Raw genomic sequence first — 15,903 nt, forward strand, 5'->3', positions numbered from 1 at the left:
TTAATGTGTAAAAAATAATTATATTATACTTGAAGGCATGTGAAGATGCCTTTTACTGTTAAACCAAATCTAGTGTTTTTTTCATCAGAAAATCTTTTCTTAGTAGGGAAATTATATTTTTTGGCCACTATACGTACACAAATCTTCTTATTTGTCAATTTAGATATCATGCTATTTTCATCAAATTTTGAGAGACCAGATTGGACATTTGTGTTGGTTGGGATCACACCATGCCATTAACCAGCCCCTTTCTCACACTCCTCAGCCAAACGCTTCCAGTGCTGCCGGTTTATCTGACATCCTTCCAACAACGGGGAGCAATACTCCGACATGCCAGCCAATGTCTGTGAGAGCAAAGAAAATATTTCAATTAACAAGGGGAAATTCAATGAGAATTGTTTTTAAATACAAAATGAATTCATCTTTCCAGCAAGCGGGAAATAATAACATGAATGTCCACCATTGGCAGCTTTTCATTTGGTACAGTGGTTTCCAGAAAAAAACTAGTCACCTCAAGTTATATGGGTTGAATTACCTCATATAACTGAATGCAGATAGCATCAATGAAGGACACCTGCATGCTGGGAATCTTATCTCTTTTCTCACGATTCATCAGGTCCTGGAGTAAAGGGATAAAAAAAGAGATTGCATGAAAAGAGTGCAAAAATTATGACACTTTAAAGCCTCTGAACACCAACACAGGTTCAGTTATTCTGGCTGATTAGACCTCTGCTCAGGTTGAAGGAGGGCTGAGGGCCAGAGTTTAGATGGGAATATATTAGGTCCCAAATATTTTCTACCAATAAGAATGATAAAGGTGCAATTTGTCCTGCCATAACAGGTGCAACAAAGCTAACAATAGGTTCAGAGAGATGGCAATCAATCAGTCTAAACACAGTTGTTGTTGTTGTTGTTTGTTAAATAAATGCCTCATCATATAGTGACGTCTTCAAATTGCTTGCTTTGTCAAAAGGCCAAATCACAAAGATTTTTCATTTATTCATGTATCACACTAACCTGACTCCGCCAGATGGATTGCTTCGCATTTGCTCGGCATATCCATCTGGGAACTTTCCGTTGGAGAACTTTTGGGAAGGGGCGAGAATACTGGTTAGCTGATTGGATGAACCATCTGTCTATCACCTATGTTGGTAATAGACGGGCCAAATCAACCAATCAGATCCACAAAGCGTATGAAAATACAACCACAAGCCCGCCCCTGCTGCTGCAGGCAAAGCATAGCTCGTTAGCTCCTGCAAGCAAGCAACATGTCGGTAAAGGATATTTGCCGTTTGTGTAACGAGAATTTAGGAATAAAAGGCACCATTTCAGGTTCCTGGACCATAGTCCAAAAGAAGGATCCAAGAGAAAAAAAGCATTAGCGAGTGGCTAACAGAATTGGGGCTACCGCTGTCTGAAAATATTGGTTAGCTCATTGGATAAACCATCTGTCTATCACCACCTAACCCACCTCAAAACCAACACTGATTGGCCCGGTCGTTTGGCTCCAAATTTTCTCTATCTCAAGATGCCAGACTGATCTGCGAGTGGAAAACTGGAGCTCGCGAGATCAGGACGGTCTCACGAGGCTAGTGTCACACCACCATCTCATGCAATGGCCTATGAAATGGAGGGGCACCAGAAACATTTACACAGGGATTTTCAAGAAGCTGGACAGTTTGGTGTAGTTGTTGTTGGTGGTGTTTAATTACAAAAAAGCATTCTCAAATGAAGGGCACAAAATGAAACCCAGGAATAACAAAAACTTACTGGACCCTACCACCTGCCCAGGTAAGTCTAGAGTGAGTTGAACTGAAAGAGCAACATTAACACTCTAGATCAAGAAAATATCATTAGATTTACAGAGATCAGTTACTGCTGACAATACTGTGTATCTGTCTATATACAGTGCCTTGCGAAAGTATTCGGCCCCCTTGAACGTTTCGACCTTTTGCCACATTTCAGGCCTCAAACATAAAGATATAAAACTGTAATTTTTTGTGAAGAATCAACAACAAGTGGGACACAATCATGAAGTGGAACGAAATTTATTGGATATTTCAAACCTTTTAAACAAATAAAAACTGAAATATTGCGCGCAAAATTATTCAGCCCCTTAAGTTAATACTTTGTAGCGCCACCTTTGTGCGCGCATTACAGCTGTAAGTCGCGTGTTTGGGTGTGTCTCTATCAGTTTTGCACATCGAGAGACTGACATTTTTGCCCATTCCTCCTTGCAAAACAGCTCAAGTTCAGTGAGGTTGGATGGAGCGTGTTGTGAACAGCAGTTTTCAGTTCTTTCCACAGATTCTCAATTGGATTCAGGTCTGGACTTTGACTTGGCCATTCTAACACCTGGATATGTTTATTTGTGAACCATTCCATTGTAGATTTTGCTTTATGTTTTGGATCATTGTCTTGTTGGAAGACAAATCTCCGTCCCAGTCTCAGGTCTTTTGCAGACTCCATCAGGTTTTCTTCCAGAATGGTCCTGTATTTGGCTCCATCCATCTTCCCATCAATTTTAACCATCTTCCCTGTCCCTGCTGAAGAAAAGCAGGCCCAAACCATGATGCTGCCACCACCATGTTTGACAGTGGGGATGGTGTGTTCAGGGTGATGAGCTGTGTTGCTTTTTACGCCAAACATAACGCGTTTTGCATTGTTGCCAAAAAGTTCGATTTTGGTTTCATCTGACCACAGCACCTTCTTCCACATGTTTGGTGTGTCTCCCAGGTGGCTTTTGGCAAACTTTAAACGCACATTTTTATGGATATCTTTAAGAAATGGCTTTCTTCTTGCCATTCTTCCATAAAGGCCAGATTTGTGCAGTATACGCACTGATTGTTGTCCTATGGACAGAGTCTCCCACCTCAGCTGTAGATCTCTGCAGTTCATCCAGAGTGATCATGGGCCTCTTGGCTGCATCTCTGATCAGTCTTCTCATTGTATAAGCTGAAAGTTTAGAGGGACGGCCGGGTCTTCGTAGATTTGCAGTGGTCTGATACTCCTTCCATTTCAATATTATCGCTTGCACAGTGCTCCTTGGGATGTTTAAAGCTTGGGAAATCTTTTGTATCCAAATCCGGCTTTAAACTTCTCCCACAACAGTATCTCGGACCTGCCTGGTGTGTTCCTTGTCCTTCATGATGCTCTCTGCACTTTACACGGACCTCTGAGACTATCACAGAGCAGGTGCATTTATACGGAGACTTGATTACACACAGCTGGATTCTATTTATCATCATTAGTCATTTAGGTCAACATTGGATCATTCAGAGATCCTCACTGAACTTCGGAGAGAGTTTGCTGCACTGAAAGTAAAGGGGCTGGAATAATTTTGCACGCCCACTTTTTCAGTTTTTTATTTGTTAAAAAAGTTTGAAATAGCCAATGAATTTCGTTCCACTTCATAATTGGGACCCACTTGTTGTTGATTCTTCACAAAAAATTACAGTTTTATATCTTTATGTTTGAGGCCTGAAATGTGGCAAAAGGTCGAAACGTTCAAGGGGGCCGAATACTTTCGCAAGGCACTGTATATACAGTACAGGCCAAAAGTTTGGACACACCTTCTCATTCAATGCCTTTCCTTTATTTTCATGACTATGATTCTCTCTGAAGGCATCAAAACTATGAATGAACACATATGGAATTATGTACTTAACAAAAAAGTGTGAAATAACTGAAAACATGTCTTATATTTTAGATTCCTCAAAGTAGCCACCCTTTGCTCTGATAACTGCTTTGCACACTCTTGGCATTCTCTTGATGAGCTTCAAGTGGTAACCTGAAATGTTTTTCCAACAGTCTTGAAGGAGTTCCCAGAGATGCTTAGCACTTGTTGTACATAATTCTATATGTGTTGATTCATAGTTGTGATGCCTTCAGTGAGAATCGTCATGAAAATAAAGGAAACGCATTTAATGAGAAGGTGTTTCCAAACTATTAGCCTGTACTATATATATATATATATATATATATATATATATATATATATATATATATATATATATATATATATATTTCTTTTTTTTTTATAATAATATTTGGGGTGCTAATTGTCATGGGTGCATATATATATATACACATATATACACATATATATACATATTTGGATGCCCATGACATTTAGCATAGCAAAGGCATTTACTGTGGATCTATCTTACCTATTCTCTTACAGCCCCTCCCTGCTGAGAGGACCTAATCAGGTAAACCTGCATGTACTCTCCTTGACTGAGCTGATGAGCAGCTGATCTCCCCCCACATCACAGGCACAACCATGACAAAACCCATAAACCAACTAAACAGGCCTGTGTCAAATAAACTAAAACATTATACTGAAATTAATGATTGAGCAGACACATCATGTATGACAAATAAAAGCAGCACATTCTCACATTTGAGAAGCTGGAACCAGCAAATGTTGATTATTATTATTTCATTTGCTTCCGATCAATGAATCAACTAATTGTTTCAGCTCTCAACAGTGACATGTTAGAAAAATCCCAAACAATTAATCTAAAAACTAAGAACATAATTTTAGAAACAATAGCTGCAACTGATGCAGCCCTTTCTTTACAATGACTCCTTCTAATCCTACTAGAAAGTCTGGCATAAGACTTTTGGAATATTTATTGCCGATGCATTGCTTTCTGAGGAGACCACACAAGAGCCCATTAAAGTAATGAAGCCAGATAAAACCATTATAACTGGTCAATTTATTTGTATGGACAAGGGAGACACACAGACAAACAGGAGTCTGATAAAAGGAAGTATGTATGACTCTCCATAAGAAATGACTGATTATATAATTCAGATTTAAAACAAAAATAGATTGTTGGTGACTTGCAAGAAAAGATTATGGACATTGGAAAAATCTCAATTCTGTCTGAGTAACCAATTACAAACACCAGGTGTATGTGTAAAGAAACTCAGGTTATCCATAATTACAGTATATATCTAACATGCCATCATTTAGGGCATCAATAGTCCTAAAGTTGTCAGGTAACACAAAAACATACAGTTACGTCAGTATAGCTTTTAAAATAGATGCCATGTCTCACAACCAGGCCAAAGCAAATGAAGATTAAAAACAATGCAGGTTCAATATTCAAAATTTTCAATGGATTAGCACCTACTCCATTTACCACAAATTGTTGGGGATAGATTAACAAGATCTAGAGTAAGAGGAGACATACAGTAGCTGTCCCATGGAGGAAAACATCTTTCGGCCAGACAGCAATTACAGTTTTGTAACATCCTTTTATTAAATATATGACATAGCGAATCTTATCATTCCTTTGAACATAACTTTAAAACTTTGCTTAAAAACTACCAGAACTGCCATCACACCTGCTTGCTTGCCCTCTCTGCTCTGCTTGTCAGATTGTTTTCCTTCTGGTTTCACCTGTCTTCTGTTATATAATGTCAATTTATGTTTTAATGTTTAACTTGTGCTTACTGTGCTGATTGTCTACCTACTTAATTTTTATATGTCCTACTTTGCTAAGCTTTCTATAGCTGTTCATGTTTTGCTTTCTCTGGTTCTAACTTGTCATGTTGTGTGTGTGTGTTTTTTTTAATGGCTAATTTAACATCAGACTGAGGGACAACAGTTGATGAATGAGGATTTTGCACAACAATGGAACATTTACTGTAATGTTGATCAATATGTATTATAAAAATAAATTAAGAAGTGGACCAATAACGGATCCCTGAGGCACACCACAGCTTGTGTACTTCCTAAAGAGGTTTTTGTCATACAGAGGGGACACAATGCACTTACACTGGGCTCAATGTTCAGCTCTTGTCTCTCCTTATCCCCCTGTTCGAAGAACTCAGTGGCTACTAGCTCCGCAATCTGCAGAGAGAAGACACTGATGAGTTCAAATAACATTGTTAACCTAAAGCATTGTTGATTTGAAAATTCAATGGACTTTCAGGTAATGAAAAACTTAGAACATGACAAAAAGAGAACACATCAAGAACTTCTATATTTACACTATTGACAATATTAACAATTTTCATTCCAAAAGCATTTTACTACAAGCAAACACTGGCGAAAGTGGTTTTCTTCCTATATCCAGAAGGTAGACCAAGGACAGAACAGAAGCAAACTATTAATGTATCACAACAAGCAAAACACATCACAGGTTGTTAAAGTTGCAGTAAGCGATGCTAAGCATGCCAGCATGCTACACTCCAGGAGTCATCAAGAAGAAGATGGCCGAGAAACAGCAAAAAAAGAAAACATCTAAAGAATACAAATTGAAAAAGAAGTTGTGAGGTTGATACCGCAGAGTTGACCTTTAGCAGCGGTGTTTTGTTGTTTAATGAACCTGGTTAGCTTAGCCGCTCGTAACAGTTAAAGAGTAAGATCCTAATTGTTTAAACAGAAATATCCCTGAAATTGGTATCGCCAAACTCACCAGACTCCATTTAAATTCTGTTCTCCATTCTGTCATTTTATCAGCATAAAACACACTGTATTCAAAGTTGACAGAAACAAAAATAAAACTATGAAAAGCCGTCTCTGTTTTGGTTGAAATAAACCCTTAATTCACCCATTTACATGTGGAAATATGCTGGCTCTATACATAATAAATAATAAAAGTACTGTTTATTTACATGGAGTCTGGTGAGTTTGGCGATAATGATTTTGGGGCTGTTTCTGGTTAAAAAAGATCTTCCTCTTTAACAAAAAAGTCTATCTCTGTAGATATCCTTTCCATAATGTTGTCAGACACTTAGAATAATAATCTGAGCCTGTCAGCAGAAAACACTGAACTTTTAGTTGATAGAAATTGATGATGCGCATTTGGCAAAATAGGGTTAAATTGCGGTTTGGTTCACAGCTGCCGGTTATATCGTTCTCGCTCAATATTTGTTCTGATTTTTGTTCACATTGGTCAAGTCACACCAATGCATGGAAAAATAGGGTCCAAAATCCAAATTTCAGGAAAAGGAGTCTTCTTCTTCAGCCAGAAAAAGAAAAAGGATATTGAAAAGAGCGAGAGACCAGCTTTTTGAAGCATATATATATATATATATATACAAAGAAATGAAGAAAGAACAAATGCAACAACTTGAAGAAACAAGAAAAACAATAGCATGCAAGAAACACCAAGACTGAAGGATCGTAAGAAAAAAAAAGTAGGTATGTATGAAGGCAAGTCAGGAACAAAACAAAGTAAAATAGAGAGAGAGAGAGAGAGAGAGAGAGAGAGAGAGAGAGAGAGAGAGAGAGAGAGAGTAGTCACTCTAAGTTAATAGTCTCCGTCTGTTTACAGAGAGGTCAATGAGATCTGACTGCAGCCTCGGGCTCATATCAGTTTCACTCTGTGAGTATGTGTGTGTTGAAACCATCTGGAGCTCACTGATGCCTCTGTAATAAAGGCTCAGTACTATAGAGATGCAGGGAGACTCAGTCAGTGAGACAGCTTATTAGAGCTGACTAAAACCAACACGAAACATGAGGCAAATTTTAACCAATGAGGCTAAGTAACTTTGTCTTTATTTACTTTACTAATGTCAGTCAGAACAGCAAAAAAATTGTCTGCAGAGCAAGTTTGCTCTGAGAATAACTTGAGTGGTCAGGGGCCGCTTCATTAGGCTTCCAACAACAGCAAGAAAGACCTTCTACTGGGTGTATGAAAGCATTTTAAACTGCTGATTTTGGAGGATGCTGCTGGCACACTTAAGTTCACGATCAGTATGGTCAAGCAAGTAAACTGTTAAGGTCATAAGTAATTTAAGGAAACCTGAATCAAAACCAAGTGATACACTCTAAGAAATATCTGTGTATTCACAGTTGTATTTTTGTTTTTTTTCATTTTGAATTGCATACTTTGTTCTCCAACAACTCCAACACAAATGTTGGTTTTGGAAGATTATAGAAGTCTACATTGTCGCTTTTTTTTTTACATTTGTCACTTTTTTATGTTTAGAAAGCTCATTCTATCTGTTTTATTGTCTGCAAGCGTTAATTTTTCACAAAAGAGAGTGACGCGAGTAACAAACTCATTTAAATTTCAGTAACTGTAATTGCGTTAATTGCGAAATAAAAATATTTCGTTGCATGCTTGTTACCGCTACAAGTAGTGGAATTACAGTAATGCATTACTTTGTAGCGCGTTACTCCCAACACTGGGCCTAACAGAAAATGTTTTGTATTTTAACTGTAGCTACACAAAACATTGCTGTTTTGTAATTACGGGGGAAAGTCTGGGTAACGAGCGGCCAGAACTTTCTATTAAGTTATTTTACTGATTTATTTCTTAGAGAGTAATTGAATCTTTTTTCCTTACTTTATTTTATCTTAAATAGCTCATTGAAATATTGCACTGAACTAACAAATGCAATCCCTGAATAAATTTGTACTTTATTCTATTTCTTGCCAGTCACCTGGCACACAGCTGAGCCACAGTTGGCGTGAATGAAGGCTACAGTTGAAACCCTGGGTACAGCTTCAAGATAGGCATCACTAAGCCTGGACCTGTACTGGCATTTATTAAAGTTCATAGATATGTGCTTCCAAAAAGGTCCATTACCCGACTGAACATTTTGAACTGCTCTGTGTTGTGTTCTTTCTTTGTATGTCTGCTGCACTCTACCACTAGGCGGCACTGTTCTAAAGCAGCTATAAGTTGAAACCCTGAGTACAGAGAGTGAGAGAAGAAGATGGCGACTACTGAATGTACCGTGCTTTGCTAGCATGCTCGCTATTAAGAACTGTTGTAATAATATAATGCTTCCTGTTGAAGTAAACGGCACTTGTTGAACATTACGGCGTTCTTCTTTTCACCAGCGTACACTACACTCTGGAAAGGATTGAGGTAATTGGTAATTATTTCAGAAATCGCCTAATTATGTCTGTTTTTCCCTGAGTCAACATGAATTTAGTTTTAAGCTCACTATAAGAGCACCTTACAAAAGTTTAGCAAGTTGCAAAAAAGAGCAATCAGGACATTGTTCAATTTAAAACTGCACAATTTATGTTTAAAGTTAAACAAAACGATTTAGCAGATAACATAGGAACAATGTTTAAGGATAGAGAAGGGGGATATTATTTAAGAGGTACATTTATGTTTAAACAACCACTTGTGGGAACTACTCTTAAAAGCATGTGTATTTCAGTTTGTGGGGTGACCTTATGGAATGGACTTATCAATAATCAAACAGAGCCATAATATTATACAGTTCAAAAATAGATTCAAGAAAACAATTGACCATTACACAGAGGTGACCTGAATATATGAATGGGAATGTACACACGGTGTATAGTTGTATGTTGTTGTATTACTGTAAGTTATTTTATGACTTTCAATTTTTGTATGCTATTTTGTTTATATATATATATATATATATATATATATATATATATATATATATATATATATATATATATATATATAATATGATATTGTGAAGTAGTTGCAGGACTTTATAAGCATTATGCTTCGGCCTGCTCCTTCTCAAACTCATCCCTTTTTGTTCTGTGATGGAATCGGATCGATGCCCAGAAGGGCTCTGCAAACAGCTGGAAAGTGTCACACAGCATCAGCCTCAACTTCCTGCAGTAGGTTCCCAATGGCAGAGGCGTATTCATTACCACTGAATGCTGTGCCTTCCTCTACAAGACATCTGCAAGCTGTGAAATGACTGAGGTTTTTTGTGCAGAAAGCTGAGTTTTCCAAAATCTCAGTTTTGTGAAGAAGGCACTTACACTTCCACAAGCTGCCCTGCAACTTCAGGTTAAGGATGTTGAGCTCCTGTGGAATGCAAGGTCCATGACCCATTTTGGATCACCATCTCAGGCTACATTTACATTGCTACATTTTTTTTTTTAAGCAGAGTTTTGAGCCAAAAGCGATCTCCGTGCACACAAGTGTTTTTAGCTCCAGAAGAAGAACTAATCTCCGTTTAAACTAACACGCCCAAACCTCATATCTCATCAACATTCTGGTATACTGGGCATAAACAGGAGGCAGCGTGGCGACTCCGCCTGCTGCTGGTAGTTGCCATGGTAACATTGGTAGCTTTGTCTCAGAGAAAGAGACGTCATGATCAGGCGGAGCATTGGCAGTGTTCGTGTTGCCAAAGGTCTCCGTTTGAGGCTGTTGAGACTGCAACACAACCCCGCAGATTCCAAACCACAACGGGTCAGAAGTGTTTCCAAATGTCTCCGGTTTAGGGGCATGGAAACGCTAGAGCAGGGGGAATGAGATAGCCTGGTTGACACCAGACCCTTCTCAGTTGTAACTGAGAGTGGGTCTGGGCAAGGTTCATTCACAGCTCATCTCCAAAGGGGCGTCACTAACAGACGCCGCTCAAACGCCTCTGGGCCCAATTGGATAGTCCTTCAACCAATCAGACCAACGATCCGGGTGACGTAGCAGCGACAGCGGCATCAACGGGTTGCTGCGCTTCGGTGGCCGTCATGTTGAATGTAAACAAAAAGCTGCTCGCCGTCGCTGCGCTATTGTCACCGTGTAAAGCCCGCCTCAACGGTTGTGATTGGTGCCTCGATTTGGAAACATTGGAAATGGGCTTGAATGGGCTCTTGGCCAGACTGACTTGCAGAGCAAATCTCAAATTTGCCGGAAGTTGGTCAGGGTTTACCCAGGCTGGGAATGAGAGGGGGAAAACGCCAGAGCAGGGGGGATGATAGGGGGAAATGTAACAAAAGATATACAGTATTTGTTTTTAAACCAAAACATATCAGTGTAACTGTAGCCTCGGAAACATCCAATCTTCCATGAATCTCTTCACTGTAGCTGTGTATCTTGATGACTTTCTGTGAGTTCTCATGAACTCATCCTGAACTTGACCATGGCAAGTCTGTTAAAGACTTCAAGATGAGAGTATTGAAAGTCTAAGGACAGGAGTTCCACTTTATGACCCCTTTAACTCCCAACACCCTGAGATCTGCTGAGGTCTTACCTTCCAGAAAACTATAGACATTGTCAGAGGACACAACTGGAGAATTCTAATCTCGAACCAAAAGACACTGATGTTTACATGCAAAGTAAAGTAGTATGGGTATGTTAGTTATCCCAATGTCTGATCAAAGGGACACAGAAACAACCAAAAAGGTTTGTCTCACAGCTGCTGTTCCCTGGATTTAATTGACACATTGCAGGTCAATAGACAAGACACATTCATATTTCAAGCATCTGCTGCACAGTGTCTGTTGGTGTATAATGCAGTGGAGAACACTTTTGTTTTGTCCGTGCTTTCGTCAAGCACCACAGAGTATTCAGTGAAAACTCTGGCTGCAATGTCCATCTTTCTTGAAGCTGTCTGGTGTTCATCATCCGCTTTTCTATTTTGGTTTGGAAAGAGACATCTAAGTTGTTCGCAGCCAAATAACAAAAGGGCCCGAAACCTGCTTTCTTCTTATCAAAAACAGCTTGGGCAGTAGTGAGCACCTTTGACCTTTGCCATTATTTTGCACCAAATTAAATACATTTTTTAAATAGAATATTGTGTTTTTATTTCATGCACTGTAGTTTGTATGTATATCACGTATTTATTACTGTTTAAACTAAGAAGCACATTGACGGCTGCTGTATAAGACCACTCAGGTCCGTGTAAGGAGGTCAGGGTGGATGTTTGGAACCTAAACCAAGCTTTCAGAGGAGCTGCAGTTCACGACGATCTATAGTTTATTGTGCCGTGAATCATGTTGGGCTGGTCCATAGGATTCCTGAATCAAAATCTAAGACCAGAAAAGTAGTATAATAGCTGCTCTTTAAGGGGAAAACACAAGACCTTCACCCAACTAGGAAACGGGTGTTTGTGATCCAGGAGTACTATTAAGCGGACCTGTGTTTTAACCCAAACCACAATCTTTTTTCTAATCTTAACTTGTCATTTTAGTGTCTAAACTTAACTGTCGTAGACGCAGGACAGTCAACTTTTTGTAGGCTAAATGTAACTGTAACGACCTCTGAAAAGACCGAAACATCGCGGTGCTCTGTACCCGGCTCACAGCCACCTTTTCTCAGCTAAATTTAACTGTAAAGACTGCTTAACTAAACTGTCATGTGACCGGCCAGTGGTTGCCGTAATTTCATAGGACATCATACAAATTGTTATGCATAGGTTTTCGTTTGATATCATACGAACCCCTTCATGAGAATGTGTTGATAATATTAGAGCATTATCACGTGGACACAAACATGGCTACTGATTATGGTAGATTTAAACCATTCTTAAACTAAGGGTTAAAATCTCATCTGAAAACTAAAATGGAACTCCAGTGTTCATCCATTCAGAGGACAAAGAGGAAATGCATTTCCCTTCAGTTGTGGCAGATGAGAGTGCGTTTAAGCGAGAGAACACATTTGCATGCAGGGGAGGGAGGAGTGTTAAGAAGTAAATAGAGTGTGAACATATTTGCATGTTTACTCCCTGAATGTTTTAGGACGGGCACAGCTGTTTTTATTAATGAGCACTCCATTGTGTGTGTGTGTGTGTGTGTGTGTGTGTGTGTGTGTGTGTGTGTGTGTGTGTGTGTGTGTGTGTGTGTGTGTGTGTGTGTGTGTGTGTGTGTGTGTGTGTGTGTGGGAGTTAAAGAGAGAAAGAGAGAGGGAGGGAGAGTGTTAAGAAGTAAATAGAGTGTGAACATATTTGCATGTTTACTCCCTGAATGTTTTAGGACGGGCACAGCTGTTTTTATTAATGAGCACTCCATTGTGTGTGTGTGTGTGTGTGTGTGTGTGTGTGTGTGTGTGTGTGTGTGTGTGTGTGTGTGTGTGTGTGTGTGTGTGTGTGTGTGTGTGTGTGTGTGTGTGTGTGTGTGTGTGTGTGTGTGTGTGGGAGTTAAAGAGAGAAAGAGAGAGGAAGGGAGAGTGTTAAGAAGTAAATAGAATGTGAAATGAGACAAAGATATGAAGTGATGCACTGCTCTTAAACGTACCTTATGTAATTTTCTGCTGCTAGGCGTCTCTCAATCATAACAATGGATGGTAATCACAGACTTTTGATGACGTTGGGAAATTGCGTGGAATTATGGGAGTTGTATTTTCATTGTTAAACACCATCACTGATTAGAATGCATCTGTTCACGGATGAGTTGCAAAGGGCAAAGTGGCATGTAATCAATGACAAAATGATGCCGTGTGGCAGAAGAAAAAGCAGACCACATCTCGGACCACATATTTAAAGCCATTTGACTCCCTGTGGTGTCTACATGAAGACTCTTACAGATGTTTGCACAGGTGAACCTGCACGGCCAGTCTTCCCAGCAGTCCGTGTTGAAATGGACCGTGCAGCGCGCAGCGAGTTACACAACTGTGGCCAAATGGTCGAAAACAGTAGTCATTTTTAAATGGCTTCTTTTGACCTTTTTGGGTTTTTTTTTCTACGATGGCTAAGGAAAGTTTTTACCGACTTTTTTAGGGGTTTTATGTCGACCAAACTGTAAGTGAGAAGACTTTATAAGACATGCAATAATACAGTAAAAAATATTTGACTTTTTCAAAATAAAAGCATGTCAATAAACTATACGTCTGGCCCTTGAGATGTGATTCTCTTTTTCCAGTGTGGTCCTTACTGAAGTTGAGTTTGAAACTACTGGACTACAGCAACCAGAAGTCAAGGGGAATGAAATTCCATACCAGAGAAGACCAAACATTGCAGATCAACCATTACATAGATAGATAATTATGGGAAATGTTACCCTTTTTTGCACTGGCCAGGGCTTGGTGATGGCTGAGATGTCACATGCAGTCATCAGCATTGACCTGAAGAGAGCGATACATTGACACACGTTGATCTTCACAGAGCCACGCCCTACAGATGATTCAATCAACAGTAGCTCCTCAATGCATACGGCCACGTCTAAGCATTATGAGTCAATTTATGGTTCTGGAAGTGAAACATTAGCATAACTTGTGTGCTTAAAATCACTAACTGCCTCTCAGAAACAACTCATTTCTGGGTGAAGAGAATTCTGCGAAAGTAAAGCTGCATCTAACGCACAAACCTTTGAAATGTATCAGTAATACTTTGCGTCATGATGTATTTACTGCTTAATATAGAACAGTTTATTTCTAAAAAAAAGAAAGAACTATGAACTTTCATTTTAGAGATCTGGCTAGAAAGTCACTTAGTTGGCACGTGTTTTGAGTTTTGAAGGATTGGTACGCACCTCAGTAACTCTCTGTGATTTTCGTCCTCCCAAACAAACTGGCTGTTCTTGGTGAGCTCAAAGAACTCACCACGCCTCCTAACACACACACACACACACACACACACACACACACACACACACACACACACACACACACACACACACACACACACACACACACACACACACACGTATTAATTATCCTCATTCAGTATTTATTATTTACCTCCTCTACCACCCACTGTCTAGACTGAAATAGAGATTAGATCAGAGCTGAAATAACTGAGGTAGATGAATGTAAAGAAGTCAAAAAAGACGGGGTGAAACATTGTAACTTCCCTTGCGTGATTAATAAAGTATAAATTATTATTATACGCTACTCTCACCGTTCGCCCTCCAGGCACTGGCGACACTCACTTAACCTCTGTTGCTTCTTCACGGCAGCGAGTAAAAATCTATACTGTCACAGCCCTAGAGCCCTAGAACCACCTACTGTGAGCTTCATTTGGGCTTTAAGAGACTACATCCATATACATATAAATACAGTCTATGATCCTACATATACACCTACATACAGTCTATGATGGTACTGCATTGGGCAGTCAGCGTTCTCTTTTAAAGCCTCTTAAAACAACTTTGAGATGCAGTTCAATCAGTAGTTTTAAAGCCAAAGTAAAACTTTTGCTAATAGCTCCACAACTCTATAACCACTGATTCTGCATTTTAATTGTTTTTGGCATTGCACACATATTCTCTTGTTTTGAATTTGTAGACCACACATTCTAAGTTTCATGTAATCGGATGATGTTTGTCATTTAAGGCTAATTTCCTGTTGCCAGCAGAGGGCGCAATGACTAAAAGTCAATATTGGCCTGTAGATGTCCTCAGGCCTGGACTATTGTCAATGATGACAAATTTCGTCCAGATTGGAAAATGTACGAGTTAGAACAGATTTCTCGTTAATCGCTAAACCCTCAAAATGGCCGCCACGCCCACTCCGTTTGACGAAAAGTCTTGATTATAAAAAGTTTCATGGTTTTTCTTTTGCTAACTTTTCATCTTTAACGTCTTAAGGTGGCACAGACCAAATTTGAAGTCGATCGGATGAAATCTCTAGGAGGAATTCGTTAAAGTACGACATGTGGAAATGGCCAAAAACAACTTTCAATTCAAAATGGCGGACTTCCTGTTGGGTTTAGGGTATGGATCCAATGAGCATTGTTGTACGTCTTGACATGATACGTATGCATACCAGATTTCGCGAGTCTACATATACTGCAAGGGCTGTTTTTTAGGGGGCGCTAGTGAGCCATTTTTGGACGCCTATTACCAAAACCCTTAAAATACGTACATTTTCACCAGGCTTGATGCGACCGCCAATTTTGGTGAGTTTTTGAATATGTTAAGCACCTCAAAAAGGCAATTAATTTGCAGAAAAGAATTCCCTCAGTTTCAATAGGGCCTTCGCCGCTGTCGGCACTCGGGCCCTAATAAGCTTAAGTATTTCAAGTAAAAAGGGAATTTCTGTATAATAGCAATATGTGACAAGTAATAAAGACATATAAGCATTCTGGAATGACGAGACAGGATGCTTTGCTGTATTCTGGAGATAAAAAAGCGAGATTACAACAGCTCTGTGAAGTGCTGATTGCATGTAATCACCCCCAATCCAAATACTCCAAAACAGCTTCCCTTCTCTCTCCTCTGCCCAAATGGACTTTTCTTCCTCTGTCTTCCTCCTCTCCACCCCTCTCCAGTAAGAT

General features: G+C 39.4%; 1 protein-coding gene across 3 annotated transcripts in view; it reads right to left on the bottom strand.

The window, feature by feature from the left end:
• Positions 1-215: 215 nt before the first annotated feature.
• Positions 216-15,903, bottom strand: part of pde5ab (phosphodiesterase 5A, cGMP-specific, b) — a 118,587-nt gene continuing 102,899 nt past the window's right edge. For all 3 annotated transcript variants that reach the window (XM_039822910.1, XM_039822909.1, XM_039822908.1), the window contains exons 18-22: positions 14,159-14,236; positions 13,688-13,751; positions 5,789-5,863; positions 536-619; positions 216-344 (exon numbers count right to left, since the gene is read on the bottom strand). In XM_039822910.1, the coding sequence (XP_039678844.1) occupies positions 237-344; positions 536-619; positions 5,789-5,863; positions 13,688-13,751; positions 14,159-14,236 (409 nt within the window). In that variant the 3' untranslated portion in view covers positions 216-236. The remainder of the gene's footprint in view (positions 345-535; positions 620-5,788; positions 5,864-13,687; positions 13,752-14,158; positions 14,237-15,903) is intronic.

This window comes from Perca fluviatilis, chromosome 14 (assembly GCF_010015445.1).
Source record: "Perca fluviatilis chromosome 14, GENO_Pfluv_1.0, whole genome shotgun sequence".
Taxonomy (NCBI): Eukaryota; Metazoa; Chordata; class Actinopteri; order Perciformes; family Percidae; genus Perca; species Perca fluviatilis.